Raw genomic sequence first — 22329 nt, 5'->3', positions numbered from 1 at the left:
GGTGGCTTCTGATATGAGTTTTCAGGGGAGGAATTGGTATCTGCTCCTGAAACTTTCCCCTGCCTCCTTGGCTGTGGCCAGGTGGATTTTGCAGTAACTTGAGAAAGAGTCTGTGGCGCCGGAGCCCTTATCCCAGTCCCTGGCTAGAGGTGCTAAAAAGGTTCCCTTCTGCTCCTGCCAAACTGCCAACTTACTTTGTTTGTTTGCACAAGGCTTGAGTACTGTTTAGAAGGCTGAGTGGGCTCTTCCACTAAGTTTTGAATTGGTGTAGTTTTCCTCTGTTTGCTGGGGATGATGGATGACATTCCGTCTACTTCTCCTTGCTCTGCTGGCAACCTGAGGAGTGTGGGTTATGGCTCGTGCTGCTGCCGTACAAATGATTAGACATTTTTCTGTCCTGTCCACATCTGTGTGCTCCATTGTTGTGGGGGGAATCTGCTTTGCTTTGGTGTGGTTAAGCCCTTTTTTGCTGTGCTTCTCTGTTCCCTGTTCGTTTCTCTTTTTCTGTTCAGTAGTTTCTCAGCAGGTTTCAATCTTCAACAGAGTTGAATTGGAATGTCAGCATGGGGTTAAGGAGTTGTCTGTTCTGCCAGTTGGGCTGGCAAGAGGGATGACTCCTCCCTCTGGAGTGGACGCTATAGTGGACCCTGCCTGAGCCTTCTAGTAGGGGGCATCATCCCTAATAGAAATGTTATCCATCATCCCCAGCAAACAGAAATACATGAGAAAACAAATTTGTTTTTTCTTGATAATTGTATTCTTTTTGTAACACTTGGAGACAACCTACACAATACATACAAACAAATATAACAAAGTTCTAATTAGTTTCTTTTATTTTTAAAGAATAGCAGCCTCTGTAGGCTGCAGATTTGATATAAGGTAGCTGTTTATTTTCCTCTGCAGAGGAAAAAGCAGCTTGGGGAAAATGATGTTGATTAGAAAAACCACACACACTCCCTCCTCCTCTGACCAAATTTGCAGTTTCCTGAGGCTGGTTTGGTTTAGTTTAACAAAGCCTGCAGTAGGCTTTGTATGTAACACACTTATATGGAACATGTAGTTCAACTATCTTAGCATATTTTTATTAGAAGTCTGCAGCCAAAGAATTTGCTGGCTAGTTCAATCAATATGTGAAATTCAGCTACTTTCCTACACTCTGTTGCTCTACTTCTTGCCCCTGTTGCTCCCTTAAGGATTATCAGATTTCAATTCAGCATACTAGTAGAAGCACAACTACTGCTTCATTGGCAACTTTATTTGTTTAAGGGAAGCCCTCCCCATTTGGATCTATTATAATACTACAAGGTTTAGGGAGGTATTCCAAGTGAAATTGATTCAGCCAACAATAAAACAGTTCTCCCCCCCCCCCCACAAAGTTTAGTATTTTCAGCTGACTGGCTTTCATTGATGGCAAACTATCAACACTGATATTTCAAAAATTATGGTTACCCCTGATTAGTCTTATGGACATATTATAATTTGGTTATTAATATATACATTTCCATTACACATTTGTTCTTCATATAAAGGACAACTGACCTAATTTTGCTTCTCTGCTAAGCAGCATACCTTTCAGCCTCTGGAATAGGTTTAACTTTCAGGCTGGATTTTCTGGGTGAATGTGCTTGGGGGCTATATTCCAGTTGTGGGTGAAGCCAGATCCAAAAGCAGACATGCATACCCATGACCCATGCAGTAAGAGGGAGGAGGGGTCTTTTCCCATCCCCCCATTGCAGTGGAGATAGATCTGGGTGAAGGAAAAGATCAAGCAAAGATTGTAGACCTAGCAATCTATTTCCTCTTGGCTTCATGGGCTGCAGCCTCCAACTCACTTCCTTCTTTCTGCTTCTAGGCCTTTACGTGAGGTTTTGCCTCAACTCTGCTTTCTTCTTGGCTATTCCTTCCTTCCAGCTCCATCTTTCTTCAATTTCCTTAGGCCAACCTCAATGTTTCAGCCACTGTACCATTTTCTTTAGCAAGACTTCTGTGAATTCCTGTGTTCAGCCCCTGATAACCTTAAGATTCGTAATGAGGCTTCTTCAGAGCCCTTTCTTCCCTCATTTTTCTTTTTCCTCTGCAAACATTCTGGCAGCGTTGCTCCTTAGGCAATTTGGCCAAGCTGTTGTGAAAATTCCAATCAGTGTCCATCTTTGCTGCCACAGGTGCAAGTACAAATTATAAATACTGCATGTTTACAACAGTTGTCAAGTTATCAAAAACGAGGTGACGATCCAGAATGCATGTTACATCATAATTCTCCATTTCACGTTTGAACAGCAGCCTACCCCCTGCTTTTTCAATAGGGAGAAAAAGAACAGAAGCAGCAAGATCAATTGTACTGCACTCTCCATGTTAAAATTATCAGAAAGTTAAAATGTTAAACAATCATTATGGGGTTATGTATAAGAAGGTAGGGATGGATTCACCCTGTCAGGCTGCTGTGTGAACTAGTGAGAAGTGCCCATTTCACCTTTCTTTTGTCTTGCACTCAAGCTAGGTTTTTAGGTGTGGAGGCAGTACATTTTTTGAACTACCAAAGCTCAAGCATAGGACAAAGATAAAAAGAACAGTAAACACACAAGATGTTGGGAGCAGACTATTTATATGTACTATACCAAAATTCCTGTGAATTTCTGATCTTTTTCCAACCTTACTTCCCACTTTTCTAGAGGGAGCCTCCGCTCCAGAAAGGATCAGAGCCACCAAACCAAAGTATCCTCCCAAGCCCAACAGAGTGAGTCCAAAAGGATAGCAGATCTCAGTGCTTTAAACCTTGCGTTCCCAATTGTTGGTGGGACTACAGCTCCCATCTTCCCCAAGCAGCTTAGCCAATGATCAGGGATGACAGAAGTTGTAGTCCAACATTTGGGAACCGAACGTTAAACACTGGCATAGCTAATAGTATCAAAATCTTCAGATATCTAGGAAAACCAAAAGGGATGCACTCCCTCTGTCCTTTCCCCATTACAGGCAATCCAGCAGGGCAACTAAGGCAGTTCTCCAGACTTAGTTTGGATTTACAGATTCTATATTCTTATAAAATATAATCCATATTTTGGATGGGTAGGATGACTAAAGCTTAAGATACAGGTTTTTTGGAAGGAAACTATCTAAAAACTTGCTAGCAGTTTAAGAAAAGCTTAATAACAACTGGAGAATAAACTGAACACAATACAAACCTATTTGTCTTAATGACAGTGGTGGAAATAGGTTTCAGTTGTATATAGTGCTAATTTAAAGCAAAGTGTTTTCTTTCTACGTATTAAGAAATTCTAGTACTCTGGACCTCATTCAAGCTGCTAATACTAGACTATTTCAAGTCACTATTTAAAGTGTATTGGTTAATTCCATCCCTTTTCTTCTCTTACAGTTGTGGAAGCCAACAAGTTTGCATCAGATGCTCCGTACTGTTTTAGAAGCCTACTACATGTGCTTGGGATACAGGCATCCATTGAAACACTGATTAAGTCGCTTTGCAATGACAAATGAATACCAGGACGATAAAATATGCATCTATACTTTATTGAATATAAACATTAAGTTATTTTCCATTTAGAAACCAAACCCATAAAACATGCTATCTGTACAATTATGGCACATATATATAAATTGTCATGACAAATAAATACAGCCATTTTAAATACAAAATGCCAAACAGATAAGTGAATTTCATTTTAAAAATTTAACTTTCTGAATCAAAGTGGCTTCCCCCACCTTTCATAGCATTTCATAGAACCTCTAACAGATCAACCTGATAAATTCAAGTCTATAAAAAGTGGCAGTTTCCATTCACAGCTGTATATGTAACAGATTTTTAGAAGTTATACTGAAAAGTTAAATGAAACCAAGTTTCAAGATGCAAAAAAACACCCTCACTTAATATCACAGCTACTACTTCTTCCTCAAACAGGGATTAAAAGGCAAAACCAGGTTTCTAATACCTCTCTCATAAAACAGAATTGTGATATTTCGATTTACAATGGATCAGAAGGCATAACCTACAAATTTACAAAATGCAAGGTGTATATTTTTTAGTCACAGGCAGATTGCCTATAATGAAAATAGCAAGCCAAGGGCATTGCCCCACATATAACATGCCCCAGTTATTTATTGTTTTTGCTTTTCAGGCTATGATCAACTTGTTAATGCTACTGTCTCACAAGTAATAAAGTCATGTTAAAGTTCTCCTAGCTCTTTTAAAGTGCTGCAACAGTCTCACATAAAAGCAAACTTTGTAGCCAGTTTCAGAGGTAGAGACCTAACGTATCCCATGTTAATCCTACTCAGAGTAGCAGACGCATTGACATGACTAACTTAGGTCTATTCATTTCAATGGGTCTACTCTCAATAGAGCTTACTTGGATACAAACCTTAATCCTGAAGCTCAAAACTGTGAACCTTAAACAGCACTCTAACTCTTGCCCTCCCTAGCCCTGGATGATAAATGTAGAGTTTTACCTACTTCTGATTAGTTAGTTTCTGTAATCAGATGCACATTGCTGCATAGCTATTTTTGCATATTGCTTCAGGAGCTGTGGGAATAGCTGTCTTCCTTGCAGCAACTTTGCATACTAAGAGGAAACTTGATCCAAGTAAGATATTACCTGAACACCACAGCAACTTCACAGTTAGCTAACAAATGCAAGTACTGATTGTAACCAATCACTAAGCATGGCGGTTTTACTGCATTCAAACCAGTTATAAGTCTTATTCTAGAGATATGCCCTAACCTGCAGTTGGGCTGCCTCATGTGAGGTCCGCTGCCTCTGTATGACCAAATTGTGATATCAATTCAGCTTAATTATACAGCAGTTTGTATAAGTAATAGGAATCACTAGAGGCACTAACAAAATTTAATTATATGTAATATTCATGAGAACAAATATTAATATTATAGAAATTTTGAAATGTTACCATTATATTTAATGTTACTATAGCAGCTTAATTGGTAATGGCAAGAATATTATTGTAGATCCTTAGGGACAGATACTTTGAAAAGATGAATAAATCAAATCACTGATGACACAAAAAATGTCAATTAGAACGTAAGATTATGCCACTAAATGCCCACACTGAAATACAGATAACATTTTTTGAATGGCTGAAGCAGCTTAAATCTAGGTTTCTCACAGCTGGTCCTCACCCACCTATAGTGCCTTGTCACCAAACAACCACTAATAAAGTTTCTCCTATTCTACAATAAGCTTATGACATGACTTGTCTTTCCAGAGTTTTAAATTCAGAGGTTCAGTCATACAGCCAGGATAAGAACAGTAATATTCCTACGCCACTGTAAGTGGAGCCTACTGCCATTGTACAGCACAGTAGGAAAAGAGATGAGCCTTAGTCTTTCAAACCTGAGGCACATTGCATTGTTTCCCTATTTTTTTTTTGTACACAAGAGACCAAAAGGCAGTAACAAATCATGCACAGACACATCTAGAGAAAATGCCCCTTGCTGAAGATAATTAACGCCTATTTAATGAGAGGTAAGTTTCTAGTTCATAGAGTTGACATAGGGGGAACAACTCAGTTACAAACAAGCTTATTTTAGCAAGCCCTGGAAGAGTGACTTCCAAGGTTTTAATATCAAATTGGGAACACTGCAAAATATTAAGAACAAAACCCACCACACTGGGGGGGGGGGGGAGAGAGAGAGAGAATAAAGCCAGTATTTGACTTCACAAGTGCTTCCCTCAACAAATAACCTCAATCATTTAGTGTACTGGAAGATTTCTGAGTATCAGTGAGGCACATGTATAATTATTTTATATAGAATTAAGAATTATTTTATATGGAAACAAAAATAGTAATTGTGCAAGCAATTGGATCATTAGAAAAGGCTTCTTTGTAATTAAATTATTCTACTGAACAATTAAAAGCAGTATTGTATAAGGAAGAGCTAGTTTGTTTTGATAGTTTTTAATCTTAACTAAAGCAAGGCTGTTTTTCTCTATATCATTAACAAAGCTCCCTTGTTTTGTATGTTTTCTTTCATTTATTCAAATCACTTTTGAGAATGGCCACCACAATACCACTTTCAGAAACAACCAAATTATAGAACCTTCTCACAAGACAAAAATATATTTGTTAAGATACAAGCTGCAAACCTAGACAGTACCATATTGTTAACTATCCAGCTCAAGAATGACTTTGAATGGGAACTAGTTTACTTTTACCATTTATTTTGAGCAAGTGCTACTCAGCAATTCACATCCTATTTCATCAGCAGACCTCATAGGAACACTGGTTCCCTGCATTAAAGAATCAAGTTCAAGATAACTCATTTTTATGCTTCATACAGTAGTAATTTGATTCAAACATTACTTTCCCAGCAACCCGTTTACTAATAGCTTCAGGGTATGTATATGTCTGTTTTACCATAAATGCATTCCTTCAAGGTGGTCCTAGTGGTATTGTGTTTCTGAAAGGCAGATCAATTTAAACCACAACTGAAAATAGAAAACGAACATAACTTAATTCTTTCCATTCTGCATTCAATAAATATTTAGCCAGTTACATTTTATGGAGAACTAGTGTGCAGTCTTCATTTTCTTTCAAGAGATTTGACATCACCAAGTCATCTTTGGCCTGTGTGTTCTTCAAATAGTAGTTTACTATTTTCCCATCAAGTTTGTACTGATGGTGAATGCTTTCATATGGCTTAAGGTCTAGATCCAACACGGAGACTGAAAAGGTGAATCTTGATTTAGAAGTTAGAATCACCTGCTTCTGCTCTGTACTGCAGATTGAATAAGAAAACATTCTATTACTCCTAGCCCCCTGAAAAAATTCTGACATCCTACTATACATGAAAAGTTTACCCATTACCTAATCATGACCAACTTCAGCTGATGTTGCATTTTTGAAGTAGCTGTGGTCTTAAATAAAATACAGCTTTTCCAGTCCAAAATGTGGTGGAATGAGAATTTAGTTGATCACGCTGGTCATTTTCCTACTAGTTTCCACCATAATTTATGCCAAGCTTCCCTTAATTGTTATACCACCAGTACCGCTGTGAAAATGAACTGCCCTGAGATGTTAGTATTATGTTTATCTTCAAGTTACTTAAAATTAAGTCACAGTTTTCACCAAATTCTTTCACTTACAGCAAAGAAGTATATAGTATTACTGTCAATCTCTTAAACCAAGGCATTTAGGTCCTAAATCTGAAGGACTACAGATCTAGATAGGAGTTAATACAGCAACATTTCTTTTTAAACATAAACATATTTTTATCTGCTATACCAATGATATAGCTCTGACTCCATGAGATATTTCTCTAAGATTCCCAGGTAAGGAAAGACATTTATTCTGCTGTCACCATTATTGATACATGAATGTGTCAAGTATTCTATCCATGTATATGTCCCCAGCATTGCAGTTAGAAATCATTGTTAATGACCAGTCCTGGGAGGTGCATCATCAGTATGCTTACAAACCACAATGCCAGAGACATGTCCTCATGGGGTGAAGATTTACAATTATTCCCTTAATGCCATGTGAGCACAGGGTCAAAGCCATGCTCCTTAATTTGATATCAAAGTTCTTTAAGTGGTTGGTAGATGGGCATATAAGATATTCTAGAACCCTGTTTTCATTTCTTCTCAGTTGCTTCTCTAAGATTACAAAACATATATATAAAAGTTCAATTTGAATAGTATGATTTAAATTAAAAGTAGAGCCTTTCCAGCGACGTCTAGAACTTTGCAAAGGTAGGTGAGAATGTAGCAGGCGTACTTATTAACAATGATTACTCAATGCTGGCTGAGCAAGGGTCAAAAAAATCAAGATTCCTCAAAGAGAGATGCAGCTACTCTACTGAATAGCTACAGTGCCCATCAACTAGTACTTATTTAATAGCCATCAGCCCCATATCAAGATGTGTCTATTGAGAAGAGATATAAAAAAAAACCCCAAATTTTCAAGTAAGGCTATCTATGCAACATCACCGTTGGTTGTTTTTATTTTAATAGGGTTTCGAGCTACAATTATGATAAAAAATAAACTTTGAAACTTAAGTGTTAACTTAAATATATACTGCTCATTCTAAAGAGTCCAAACAGACAGCCTCTAAGAAAAATGCAAAAGTTGTTGCTTTTTCTACCTAAAAATCCATGTTGAACATTCTCAATTATCTTACCATTCATCCTGTTGACAAGGTGAAAGTGCAATCATGACAGAACAGTCCTTTGCTGTCATTGCAACTCTATACTGCTGAACCTGTAACAAAATCAAGGTAAGACTTATCTAATGGGCTGTAATTCTTCGTAAGAACTGTAATTCTGTTTCAGCCAATCACAAATGCAAGCCAGCCTCTTATTTTTCCCATGCAACTGCCCTGGGTAAGGAATCGTGTGGAGAAACAACAATATAAACAGTAAGATAAGCATATTGCAAGACATTTTGCTAGTTGAGGTGATACCAGAAACAGCTGCTGGCCACTGTGCATTATGGAGGTATTCCTGGATAAGATTATCTAGACCAATTACAATCTGGATTCAGACCTGGTTTCGGAATTGAATCAGCCTTAGTCACCATGATGGATGACCTTTATTGTGAGAGAGATGGGAGAGAGCAACCCTGTTACTTCTGCCCAGTCTCTCAGCAGCCTTTGATACCACTAACTATGATATCTTCCTGGACTGACTTAGTGGGATGCACTGAGGTATCAGAGGCACCATATCATGGTGGTTCCACTCTTACCTTTGAGGCTGTGTCCGGAGAATAGAACTTAGGTGAGTGTTTCACGGCCACCTGACACTTGTGCTATGGGGTTCCGCAGGGTACTATTCTCTCCCCAGTGATATTTAACTTCTATATGAAGCTGTTGGGAGTGATCATTAGGAGTTTTGGAGCAAGGTATCCTAAGTATGCTGATGACACACAGCTGTATTTTTCCATAACATGAATTAGGAGAGGTAGTGAATCCTGTGGATCGGCATCTGGAGGCTGTAGTGGACAGGATAAGGGCCAATAAATTGCTCTTGAATCCTGGGAAGATGGAGGCTGTTTGGGTAGGTGGTTCCCATGTCTGGAAGATAAGCAAGTTACCTGTTCTGGATGGGGGTCACATTCCCCTGAAGGAGCAGGTCCATAGTTTAGGGATACTCCTTGATTCATCTTTGTCACTAGAGGATCAAGTATCCTGTGTGGCTTGGAGTGCCTTTGATCAGCGCTGTCTGATTCATTAGCTACCGTTGCGATGGGACAGGGATAGCCTAACCACTGTAGTCCATGTATCAGTAACCTTGAGGCTGAATTATGGCAATGAGCTTTATGTGGAGCTGCCCCTGGGCATGGTTTGGAAGTTCCAGCTGGTGCAAAATGCAGGGGCCAGGTTGCTAATAGAGTGGCTGACAACACATGATATCACCATTAAAACATCTGCACTGGCTGCCCATCTACTACTGAGCCAGGTTTGAGGACCTTGTATTAATTTACAAAGCCTTGAACAACTTAGGTCCAGGGTACCTTAAGGACCATCTGAACCCTTACATCCCAGCTCACTCACTGAGATCATCTGCAAGAAGGCACTTATCACCCCCCAAGTTGGCGAGGCTCATTTAACATCAACATGAAATTGAACCTTCAGTGTTATCAGCCTAGGTCTCTGGAATGCTCTGCCAACAGTGATTCAGCAGGCACCTTCTGTTCTAACCTTTAAATGCCTGCTGAAATCTCTCTGTTCCTCCAGGCTTATGCAGGCAGTTAAGAAGATGTCTGTGCAGCAGCTGACCTTGTTTTTACTGTATTTTTAATAGGTTTTATTATACAGTTTTCATTTGTTGTAAACCACTTCCATGTTTTTTGAAATGAAATAGTGGTATACAAATATGTTTATAAATAAAAAATACTATCTGTGGTATGGAGCTGAATCTCCATGCAGTTATGTGGGAAAAAATCCATGCTGCTGGCTCCTATCTCCTACATCAACACATTGTGCATGGAAGAGTGAACGGAGGAAGACTACATGTGTAGGCCTCCCCTCAGTTTGCATGGAAACCTATACATATAGAGGTCTATGCACATAGACTTCTGCTGGTCAGACATCAACACTCAATGTGGCCACCAACATGTCCTCTCAACACTTGCCCTTCTTGGCTTATTAAAGCTTTCCGAGGGGGGTTGACCGAGTGGATCCAGGGTGTGGTCAACGCATTACTGCAGGAGGGAGTGGTTCCAGCCACCCCGTTCAACCACTCCTGAAAAAGTCCACCCTGGAACCATTTGTGACAACTACTGCCTGGTTGCAAATACCACCTTTTTAGGGACAGTGATCAAGAGGTTTGTGGCACAGTAATTGCAAATTCTCTTGGATGAAACAGATTATCTTGACCCACTCCAGTCTGGGTTCAGACTTTGTCATGGGACTGAATCAGCCTTGGTCACCCAAGGATGGATGGATGACCTCTATCGGGAGGACAGGGGAAGTGCAACCCTTTTATTATTACTTGATTTCTTGGCAGCTTTTGATGCCACTGACCATGGTATCCTGGGCAAAATTGGTGAGATGGGTATTGGAGGCACTGTTTTACAGTGGTTCTGATCCTATCTCCAGGGTCATATTCAGATAATAGCAATGGATAATTGTCTTTCGGCCCCTGGCAGTTGTGTTGTGGGATGCCACAAGGTACCATCTTGTCCCCATGCTGAGGGCCAATGAACTGACTCTGAATCCTATCAAGGAGGCGGCGGCGTCAGTTGGTGGTTCCCAAGTTCAGATAATTGGTCATTTGCCTGCTTTGGATGGGGTCGTACTCCCTCTGAAAGACCAGGTCCGTAGTCTTGGGGTGCTTCTGGATCCATATTTGTCGCTAGAGGCCCAAGGGACCTCAGTGGCTAGGAGTGCCTTTTACCAGCTTCGGCAGGTAAGACAGATGCGGCCGTTTCTGGACCAGGATAGCCTAACCACTGTTGTCCATACACTGGTAACCTCCAGGCTGGATTACCGTAATGCACTCTATGGGGGACTGCCCTTGAGGTTGGTCTGGAAGCTGCAGCTGGCGCAAAATGCGGCAGTGAGACTGCTCACTGCGGCAGGGTATCGCCAATATGTCACCCCGCTGCTGAAAAAATTGCACTGGCTACATATTAGCTACCGGGCTAAGTTCAAGGTTCTAGTTTTGGTGTACAAAGCCTTATACAGCTCAGGACCAGGATACCTGAAAGATCGTCGATCACTGCGCTCTGCAGATGAGGGCCTCCTGCAGATATCATCTTATCAGGAGGTCCATTCTACACAACATAGGAAGGGGGCCTTTAGTGTAGTGGCACCTACCCTTTGGAATTCCCTCCCCTTAAATATCAGACAGGCTCCATTTCTGTAATCTTTTCGGAGCCTACTGAAGGCTTTCCTCTTTCAACAAGCCTTTTAAGTCGAGACCTTATGCCAGTCTGCATCTGTGTTGGAATTGCATTTTACTCCATTTTTAAAGCTTTTTTAAAAAACATGTTTTGTTTTAATATGTTTTAAAGTCTGTTTTTATGATGTTTTAGAATGTTTTTGGTGCTTTTGTTTGCCGTCCCAGGCTCCTACTCGGAGGAAGGGTGGGATATAAATCTAATTAATTAATTAATTGATTGATTTTTAAAATGCATGGATGCTGGGGGCAGGGCCACCAGCATGGTCTCACTAGCCCTTATTCTCATGAAAGGGATTTATGTTTCTTTACACAGACCTGTACATCTGCATAAGGTAGGGAGCTTTACCAAGCAAAACTTAAGATTGTATCCATGATGTTGTCAGATTATATCATGATGCAGTAGTAGCCCACACAGGTGTAAGTATAGGGATGCTGACTTCATGGAATATTTGACTGCACTCTAAGCAGTCAAATGACCAATCAATTGGCAATATTTGAATCCCATCTCTGCTCTAAGGGCCACAAGATGGAGCCCAGACCACTGGCAAAAATCAGTTGCAGCATACTGTTTCTAACACATTTAGCAGACAGATTTATTTTAGCATTGATACTTTTCCTCAAAGCTATTAACAATCAATGCACCTAATAAAGCCAGTAATAAAATATAAAAATTAAAGCAGAACCTACTCCTGTAAGCTTTTCAGAGCTTCCAACTACATGTGTAGGTTTCATTGGATTGGATCCAGACTTGTCTTGAGCAGAACTCTTTGCTGCTCTGCATGGATGCAAGGGGAGCGGGGCAATTTTTGATCATTCCTTCTTCCCCTTGCAGCACCCTACACCCACTGAAAATCTAATCTTGAAGGTCAGGGGATTCTCTAGAACAGTGTGGGAGGTGAGGCTGCTGCCAAAGTAGAGGGGTTTTTTTTTCAAAAAAATGCCTTCTGCTTTCTATCAGGAAAAAAGGAAGGACAGGCTACAGAGATTCCAAGGACTACTAGAAAATCAGAAGCAGGAAAAGTACACTAAATGAGAGGAAAACTGAAGTTTTTAGTACCCTAGGAATTCCTATTGCCTGGTGTCCAAACAACTCACATCAATCAGGGTTCTGACTTCAATCATTGGCAAAATACACTGACAGGCAGGAGCAGCCAGCCCGGCTCATTTCACTTAGAAGGATACCTGCACATTTTGCTTCATAACTTTTTTTCTAGGAAGACTAGAGTCTTTTCTAAAATGAAAGCTCAGAGTCTGGGCCCCCCATCAGGGAGTACCAATGAAGGTCTTAACAGGAGCCATGGGACTCACAGGTGCCAGGTTGGCAACCCCCAAGGTAACAAATAACAGAAAAGAGTTCTGCCTGACACTCTGAAGAGACAATGCTAGTCAGAGGAGACTAAATAGACAAATCTAGTCTAGTAATGAGCTAGATATACAAATAGTCTGATCTGGTTCCCTACATTACTTCTTGTATTCAGAATTTGATTTATCTACTATATGTATGCCCTACTTTTCAAGTCCTCAAAAGAGCTCACATTTATAAAATACAAATTGGTACATTCACGTCCAAACACTTAAAAACAAAAGTAGTGCAGCTGGAGCAAGCATCTAGTGTTGTCTCTACCTGTCTCCCTCCTTATTTCTTTTCATAGGGTAGTTTATGTTAGGTGGCCTAAAAGGTAGCGAGGCTGCCTGAAGCAGCAACCAGATTTTGTCCTCACTTGTCTCCCACAGAGAAGCTGACATTAGGACTTAAATGAAGATATTCTGCTCCACTAGATTCTAGTCCTTCTGCCTCTTCAGCAAAACTTGAATTATTCAGAACATATGAAAAGAACATATATCAAATACTTGATAAGAAATTTTAGCTCCCTTGCCTTTGTCAATGCATACGCTACTGTCCCATCATCTTCAGTTGCAAGATCTAGTAGCTTCTCGTAGAATGATTCATTATAAGGTCCATCTATCTGTAACACATTCCTAAGGAGAAAAACAGGAAATAGAGCAGGAAAAATATGGAATCACATAACTGTATTGCAGGTTGTCCTATATTTGCATACTATTAAATAACTGCACCAAATTTATTTCCATTACTGTTTCCTTACCATACAACTGGCTGCATTTCGTTTTTTATAAGTAAAGCTGTTGCACCCTCTAGTGACCTTTGTCTAAAATCACAAGAGTTAAGCCATGGAAGTTAAGTTGCAAAAACAAGACATCTCCAAATTAATATTCTAGTCCTTTGTATTTGGAAGTAGAAGTAGAGCCTGAAACAAAATGTTGCCGTGTAAAGTGCTCCAAGGTTCCAGCCAAATTGTCATGCCAATTCTAAAAGGTTTTTTTTTTAACTTCTGCAAAATGTTCTTTGTGGTCCAAATCAACTTGTCAGTCCCATCTCCCTAAAGTTAATGCTTTGTGCACTCAGAAAAAGCAGTATATAAATATTTAGCCCTATTGTTGTCTTTTTTGCCTCCACTGACAGACTTAGAAAGAAGCAAGTCAGACATCCCTTCAACAATGCCAAAGTCTCCCTCTTCTCCATTCCTACTATGAGCAAAACCTAATGATCATCCACCCCTGAATTAGTGCCTTGTGGGTGAACCTCAACAAAGATTTCCGCCAAGTTTATTTTCAGGTTCAAAGAAGCTCGACTTGTGTGAACCAGGAATCCTGGTTTAAAATAAGCAATGGTTTTAAGCAGGTCATCCATGGTTTGAAGTTGGCTTACTTATCAAATCACCATTGTTTCTTTAAAACCAGAACTCCTGGTTCACACGTAACATTAAGCAGATATTCTTTGAAACCAAAAGTAATATTGGCAGAAGGGAATATTATAATCTCTACATCTATATTCCAGAACTGCAGAAATTATTCAAACAGCATCCTCAAGGGAGGATGGGGAGTGTAGGAACAAGAGGAAGCTGCCTTATACTGAGTCATATAATTGGTCCACCTAGCTCAGTATTGTCTACTCTGGCCTTCCCCAACCTTTGGGTCCCCAGATGTTGGACTACAATTGCCTGCAGTCTCAGCCACCATGTCCAATAGTCAGGAATGGTGGGAATTATAGTCCAGCAACATCTGGGGACCCAAAGGTTGGGAAAGGCTGGTCTACATGAACAAGCATGGCTGGACATTCCCGGCCCTATCTGGAGATGCCAGGAACTGGTCCATTAATATCTTAATCTACGTAAGAAGGGACCAAGTTAACAAGGGATTGGTAACAGAGACCAGACAGTTCGAACATATAAAACCGATTCTGGCCTGCTTCCATTGGCTGCCTGTATGTTTCCGAGCTCGATTCAAGGAGCTGGTTTTAACCTATAAAGCCTTACACGGCTTAAGACCACAATACCTGATGGAACGCCTCTCCCGACACGAACCCACCCGTACACTACGCTCAACATCTAAGGCCCTCCTCCGGGTGCCTACTCGGAGGAAGCTGGGAGTCTGGCAACAAGGGAGAGGGCCTTCTCAGTGGTGGCCCCCAAATTATGGAATGATGTCCCTGATGAGGTGAGCCTGGTGCCAACACTTATCTTTTGGGCACCAGGTCAAGACTTTCCTCTTCTCCCAGGCATTTTAGCATGTGTTTTAAATTGTTTTTAATTGTTTTTAAATTGTGTTTTTAATTTGTTTTTTTGTGTTTTAAAATTTGTATATTTGTTTTTATTGTTTTTAATTGCTGTAAACCACCCAAGAGAGCTTCGGCTATGGGGCGGTATATAAATGTAATAAATAAATAAATTAAGAAAGGGAATGGTGGATATCTTAAGAAAAAACTGATGAAGTAGTTGAGGCTTCTTTCTTAGGAAAAAGCAAAGTAGGGCAGAACAGTGATTAAAAGTTTATCACCACACAAGAACCTGCACTTATTAAAGTGCTAGGCTACATGGACCTTGCACCCAATGAGAATGGCAATTCTTGCATTCTTAAGAAAAGCCATGAAAATGAGAACAAAAAAATATCAAAAAAACTAATTTGTGACAGAAGCTATCAACATTTCCATTTTCTGCTTAGCTAGAGGCCCTTATATCCTTATTACTATTGTGAAAGAAAGGGCAGGTGTATAAATCTGCCAACAATATAGGCAGTGTGGCATTTGGGTCCCTGAACTGCAGATAATTCCTGAAATTTTGAGTACAGCTTCCAAACTTACTCAGAGGTTTTAATACTACAAACCAACCTCCTGACCCAAGAAGCCAAATCATGTATTATATGCAGAATTTTACACAGGATGGCACCACTATGTTGGTCAAACAGGGAGATCTTAGGGGTAAGATAAATGCAGCATCTTCCCAAGTTTGGTCAAACACAGAGAGAACACCCAAGGCCTACTCCAAAGTCTCAGAGGAGATATAATCCTAGAACATATAACCTGAACATGCCTTCTGAATTTTAAGAAGCCTTAATGAGTCTTTGGCAGCAATGTTCCAGGTTGCTGTGGGCAAACTCACTAAGCTTCCCAACTCTTCCCCATATCAACTTAGCGAGTTTGTTTTTATTTATTATTATATTTATATCCCACCTTTCCTCCAAGGACCTCAAGATGGCATACAAACATGGTTCTCCCCCTCACAATTTTATCCTCACAATAATCTTGTGAAGTAGGCTAGGCTGAGACACAATGACTGGCCCAAGGTCACTCAGTGAGCTTCATGGCTGAGCGGGGATTTGAACCCTAGCCTCCTAGATCCTAATCTGACACTAAACATTATACCACATTGGCTCTCATGTTGAAAACGCATACCATGAATCTTACCTCTCTTTGGGAAACTCTTCCAAGTATTGCTCTACTCTGTTGTACAAAGGATAAACACCCTCAATATCCAGCATATCCAGCATCTGAGCCTGAAGTGTTTTGTAAAGGAGACATTCCTTTGGCAAGCCAGAGGTGTCCATTTTATTTTTGCCTGAAAAGACAATGTTTTCAAAACTGCTTTTACAAAAAATATATAGAAACGTCTCTAATCACAACTAGCAGAAGCAAAATAATAGAGAGGGGAAATTAACCACAACCAATCTACATATTTGAAACAAAAGCCAGATTTCTATCCCCAATTCAAAAAAGAAAACAAAGAGGCATTGTAATTCAATGCTCAGCTTTGGTTTGTAAGGACGTTTCCAAAGAGAATGAACAACACTAGACCTTTGACTGCTCCCATAATTATCAGAAGCTCTATGAAAGATTATGATAATCCAAACAAAATACATTTTAAAATGCCAAAGCCTCAAATTGTACAATATCTGAGGAAGTCTGACCTAGGAAAAAATAATCTTAGCAGGTTGTGAAAATATCTGACTTCGCCCTAAGGTTATTCAGCAGCAGGAGACAGAGCTTGGGGGGGGGGGATTTTCAATAATATACTTTACAACTTTGCAAAGTTAAGTTTTGTATAAAGATACATTTCACACACTGCAGGTTTCCCTTACAGATTTTTTAAATACAATCCATTAATTATAGCTCTGAAAGAAACAGCAATGGGCCTGGAAAAACTAAAAAATTAAGTTCTGCATGCCTGGAGAAGCAGAATGCCCAGAATTAGTTTGAATGTATTCCACACTGGAATGTACATCACCCTCTTGAAAAATCTACAACAGAACTCAATCCAATCTCATTTGTATCACAATAAGACAATATGTGTTTTTAAAATAAAACTGGCATTATGAAGCACCTATTTTAATTATCCAAGTTAGCCTCAAGAAGAAGGAAAAAGAGGGAAGCATAGCAATCTCCAGTACCAAAAAGAAGCTTCTTTAGAGAACAGGTACACACACACACACACACACACAGTATTTACATGCTCTACCCATTCAAATCCATGAATAGGAGTAGGGCAGCCTGCTCTATATGCAGTTACCACTGGCACCACCCCAAATTTCCACACAATGGACTGAAAAGAAAAACAGTCCCCATCTACACAATACTGATTCTGTGTACAACTGTATGCGCATTGGAACTGTTCTCACTTTCTTTTTTAGTTTAGTGTTGCATCTAAACCTGATTGTGAAGTTAAGAACAGGGTTATAAAGGCACACACATGAAAACGCACAAAGCATCACAACAAATAGCTGACTAGAAACTTACAGTGTAGATAATCATTCTGCCACTGCATTCTGAAAAATCTTTTTTAAGTGAATTTGTATTTATATACTTATATGTATGTTATGCAGACACAGACAAGAAGAGCATATGCACATCTAGACCCACACAAATGTTTTACTGACAAGCGTTAAGGTTGAAAGCACAGCAACTTTTCTGATTTAAAAACAAAATGCATTATTGGGAAGCAAAGCAACAAGGATGAGGCAGAGATTACTTGCAGTCCAACCCATTGCCAACCACACGAACAGCAACGTATATCCATTGTATTTGATCGCTTAAATTCTAAGCAGGCAGACGAAAGCCAGAAAATTCTTACCATTTCTTACTAATTCTTTACTGAAAGCACTGGCTTCACAGAAACTCCTTCCTTGTGAAGAGGGAACTGTCTTCAAATCACCTGCTTTGCAAGCATCTGTGCTACTCAGTAGAGTCATTGTTATTACATGGATTAATTCTTTCAGAATTGTCCTTGTACAATGGGGTCCACTGACCAGGCCATTTGAAGGAAAGAAGAAAGGCTTCAGATGGCGAGCAAGTTCATTCAAATCAGAGAGAGAGTCCTCATTATCTTTACAACCGTATATTAGTTCACCGTTCTATAATAGGAAGGAAAAAGAAGTCATACCTCTAAAACTAAATTTTCCATATTACCAAAACTTAACAGCCACTGCATGCTTGTGTGTCCTGTGGTACAGCGGCTTGAAAACTGAGTTTCAAAGTGGGAAACTGAGGATCGAATCTGCTCAGCTGGAAAGCCCACTGAATAACCTTGGGTAAGGGTCAATTTCTCTCAGTTTAACCTGCCTTGTAGGTATACTGTGAGGTTCTGAACTAAATGGCCAGCAGCAGATCCAGGCCTGGGACAATGTGGGTAGTCAAACAACTGAAAAGTGGCAAGAAAAGGGAAAGCAGCAGGCAAGGGAAGGGGCAAACACATCTGCAAACCTTAGCTAGGGGTTAAGAAGCCATGCCACAGCTGTATTTCTCGTCCTACCATCAGTGTCCCCTGCCACTTTTTCAACTATTGAGTACAAACCTTGTTTCCCAGACCTAGGCCTGCTGCCAAACATAGTTCCAGCGTCAGCTCCCTAGGAGAAGGCCAAACTACAGACATGTTAGAACAAGGAGCTTATTCAATTTTTAAGTGGGCTACTACTGATTATAAGTCATGCAAGAAAAGCTTAGCTTCTGATAGAGAGTTGTAAAAAAGTTATTTATTCAAAATACAAATTAGAAACAATTACACTTCTTAATTAAATGAACAGACACCCACTCACATCAGTGAATTAGTTTGACCACAAATATTTAGGCAAGCCAGCTTCTTGTTTTGCTTTTTTCAAGGTCATCTGATAAATCAGTGCAAAGCTTAACAACAAATGATTAAAGTCAAGGTTTACTCAAAACACTTAATTTGATAGTTATGCTAACATACAGGCTTACCACTGAACATGTTAATAACTCACAAACAGAAAAGTACCATCCAAAATATACATTCAGCAGAGGCAGGCAGTGCTCACATACACCATGATTCTACACCTCCACCATGCAAGTGCAGATTTCAGAGTTCTGACAATCCCAGTTTTTATTTTTTTAATGTTTAATCAGAACAAGTAACACAAAATACATAGCTGTGGATCAGAATCCACCATTTTTTAACTCAGCATCCATGCAACCATGAACTGGTATATATCCAGTCAGAGGGCTACTTTGGTTTATAATGAGATTAGATCCAAGATACAGAGTTGCTTTAGAGAACAATTCCTTACATACACCACACACTTTGTTCAAATGTTTCTATGAAGAAAAGCTGTTCTTGACTTCAGCTAATACAGAACTAACAGATGGATGAGCTGTCTATTTTGAGGTAGGATTCACCAAAGAATTACTATATACACCAAGGAGACTCCGGAGACACAATGTTTAGCCATCTTGTAACATTAAGACAATAACACTCAGTGACCCTTGGACTTACCCCACATAACTTCTGATACAGCCATGAGATCAGAAACTTCCACTTCCATTTTATATTATATTAACCACAGTTTACATGCCATCCAAACCCTAAACTGTTATAAGTTGAAATAAGCCAGTTTCATAAACTATGGTTTGAAGTTGGCTCATTTCAACTAAACTACAGTTAAGATTTAACCAGTTTGTCTAGATTTGGGCACTACAAGTTGCAGTCAATCTAAAACAAGTAAAAGTTTCTGAACATATCCTTGCAGTGTACCTGAGGAGAGAGTATGAGCCTGAGGCTTGTTCCAGCTCCTTCATGTAGTGCTAAAACATGGTTTAGTACAGCAGTACTTCATCTTGCAAGCCTAATTAGGTCCCTCTAGGCCTTTGAATATAGTCCACAAGGCCATTTTGAGCAACCTACATCCATCTGTCAGACACCTGAAATCCTATGATGTCAGCTACAAAATGGAAAAGGACTGCTTTCAAGTCGATCCCAACTTATGGCTACCCTATGAACAGGGTTTTCATGGTAAGCGGTTTTCAGAGGGGGTTTACCATTGCCTCCCTCTGAGGCTAGTCCTCCCCAGCTGGCTAGGGCCTGTTCAGCTTTCCACAGCTGCACAAGCCAGACCCTTCCTAGTCTGCAACTGCCAGCTGGGGGGCAACTGGGCTCCTTGGGACTATGCAGCTTGCCCACAGGTGGCAGGGCATGTAACCCCTGAGCCACTCACTGTGGGGGTGATCTTTAGCTAGCCCTTGACACCCAGGAGACACGAGCGGGGACTTGAATTCACAGACTCTGGACTCCCAGCCAGGCTCTCCTCCCCACTGTGCTATACCAGCTGTCAGCTACAGAGATCTGTTATCTCTGGTCTTAGTGCTGTTGTGCTTAGCACTACAATCAAAGATAAGTCTCTGTACTTTCTGACAGTAAAAGGCAGCAGGACTCACCTTCTTTCCAGTCCCCTGGTTTCTCTCCAATTAGTTCCATCGTTACTTTTTATACACTTCTATCCAAATACACATGCCCATATTTGTACTTCCTTTATTTATTTATTTTTAAAACTTATATACCGCCTGACTAGCAATAGCTCTCTGGGCGGTGAACACAGATACAATAAAATACAATATGGTACAAAAAAAAAACATCACAGTCTAAAATCAAATATCACAGTCTAAAACAGCAAAGGCTCAGAATCAAGTTTCAGACATTACAGTACATTAACAAAAAATAAAATTAAAATGCCTGGGAATAAAGGAAGGTTTTAACCTGGCGCCGAAAGGATGACAGTGTCGGCGCCAGGCGGACCTCCTCAGGGAGACTATTCCACAGTTCGGGGGCCACCACTGAGAAGGCCCTTGATCTTGTCACCACCCTCCGGGCCTCCCTATGAGTCGGAACCCGGAGGAGGGCCTTCGTAGCAGACCGTAGTGTACGAGCCGGTTCATAGCGGGAGAGGCGTTCTGACAGATATCGAGGTCCCGCGCCGTATAAGGCTTTATAGGTTAGTACCAACACTTTGAATTTGGCCCGGAAGCATATTGGGAGCCAGTGCAAGTGGGCCAAGACAGGTGTTATATGGTCAGACCGCTTAGTTCTTGTTAGCAGTCTGGCCGCCGCATTTTGCACCAGCTGTAGCTTCCAAACCGTCTTCAGAGGTAGCCCTACGTAGAGCGCATTACAGTAATCCAAACGTGAGGTTACCAGAGCATGTACTACTGATGTAAGGTCCTCCCTACTCAGGTAGGGACGTAGCTGGGCTACCAATCGAAGTTGGTAGAACGCATTCCGTGCCACCGCGGCTACATGAGCCTCGAGTGACAGGGAAGAGTCTAGAACGACTCCCAGACTACGAACCTGTTCCTTCTGGGGGAGTGTAACCCCATCCAGGACAGGATATGTATCCACCACCTGATTGGAAAATCCATCCACCAACAGCATCTCAGTCTTATCAGGATTGAGTCTCAGTTTGTTAGTTCTCATCCAATCCATTGTCGCGTCCAGGCAACGGTTTAGCACATCGACCGCCTCACCTGAAGAAGATGAAAAGGAGAAGTAGAGTTGCGTGTCATCAGCGTACTGGTGACAACGCACTCCAAAACTCCTGATGATCGCACCCAACGGCTTCATATAGATGTTGAAAAGCATGGGAGACAAGACCGAACCCTGCGGGACCCCACATTGGAGTACCCACGGCGTCGAGCAGTGTTCCCCAAGCACTATCTTCTGGAGACGGCCCGCCAAGTAGGAGTGGAACCACTGCCACGCAGTGCCTCCAACTCCCAACTCCGCAAGCCTCTCCAGAAGGATATCATGGTTGATGGTATCAAAAGCCGCTGAGAGATCAAGTAGAATCAACAGAGTTACACTCCCTCTGTCTCTCTCCCGACATAGATCATCAAACAGGGCGACCAAGGCCGTCTCAGTGCCAAAACCGGGCCTGAAACCCGATTGAAATGGATCTAGATAATCGGTTTCATCCAATAGCGCCTGGAGCTGGTCAGCAAGCACACGTTCCAAGATCTTGCCCAAAAATGGAACATTTGCCACTGGTCTGTAGCTGCTGAAATTCTCTGGGTCCAGGGAAGACTTTTTCAGGAGTGGTCTCACTGCTGCCTCCTTCAGACAGCCAGGGACCACTCCCTCTCGTAAGGAGGCATTTATCACTTCCCTGGCCCAGCCAACTGTTCCCTCCTTACCTGTTTTTATAAGCCAGGAGGGGCAAGGATCCAGTACCGAAGTGGTTGCACGTACCTTTCCAAGCACCTTGTCCACGTCCTCGAACTGAACCGACTGAAACTCATCCAACAAAACGTGATAAGACTGTGCTCCAGACACCTCACTAGGATTATCTGCTATAAAATGAGAGTCTAGGTCCCGACGAATGCATAAGATCT

The 22329-nt window shown here is 40.9% G+C and overlaps 3 protein-coding genes across 6 annotated transcripts in view; 1 reads left to right on the top strand and 2 right to left on the bottom strand.

Moving 5' to 3' along the window:
- Positions 1-5899, top strand: part of CENPP (centromere protein P) — a 267372-nt gene extending 261473 nt beyond the window's left edge. For 2 of the 4 annotated variants that reach the window (XM_061618071.1, XM_061618070.1), the window contains exon 9: positions 3371-5899. In XM_061618071.1, coding sequence (XP_061474055.1) covers positions 3371-3489 — 119 coding nt within the window. In that variant the 3' untranslated portion in view covers positions 3490-5899. Of the gene's footprint in view, positions 1-2669; positions 3072-3370 lie in introns of those variants that run through there. The other 2 variants (XM_061618073.1, XM_061618072.1) reach the window with 2 other exon arrangements.
- Positions 3507-22329, bottom strand: part of IPPK (inositol-pentakisphosphate 2-kinase) — a 77507-nt gene continuing 58684 nt past the window's right edge. The window contains exons 9-13 of the mRNA XM_061618059.1: positions 17789-18068; positions 16129-16279; positions 13244-13346; positions 8144-8223; positions 3507-6742 (exon numbers count right to left, since the gene is read on the bottom strand). Coding sequence (XP_061474043.1) covers positions 6517-6742; positions 8144-8223; positions 13244-13346; positions 16129-16279; positions 17789-18068 — 840 coding nt within the window. The 3' untranslated portion in view covers positions 3507-6516. The remainder of the gene's footprint in view (positions 6743-8143; positions 8224-13243; positions 13347-16128; positions 16280-17788; positions 18069-22329) is intronic.
- LOC133382302 (uncharacterized) lies at positions 20586-21459 on the bottom strand. Its single transcript, XM_061621989.1, has one exon. The coding sequence runs from the start codon at positions 21422-21424 to the stop codon at positions 20669-20671; it is 756 nt and encodes a 251-aa protein (XP_061477973.1). The 5' UTR covers positions 21425-21459; the 3' UTR covers positions 20586-20668.

This window comes from Rhineura floridana, chromosome 3 (assembly GCF_030035675.1).
Source record: "Rhineura floridana isolate rRhiFlo1 chromosome 3, rRhiFlo1.hap2, whole genome shotgun sequence".
NCBI lineage: Eukaryota > Metazoa > Chordata > Lepidosauria > Squamata > Rhineuridae > Rhineura > Rhineura floridana.
The sequence above is the reverse complement of the archived record's forward strand: the minus strand, read 5'-3'. Positions and strand labels throughout refer to the sequence as shown.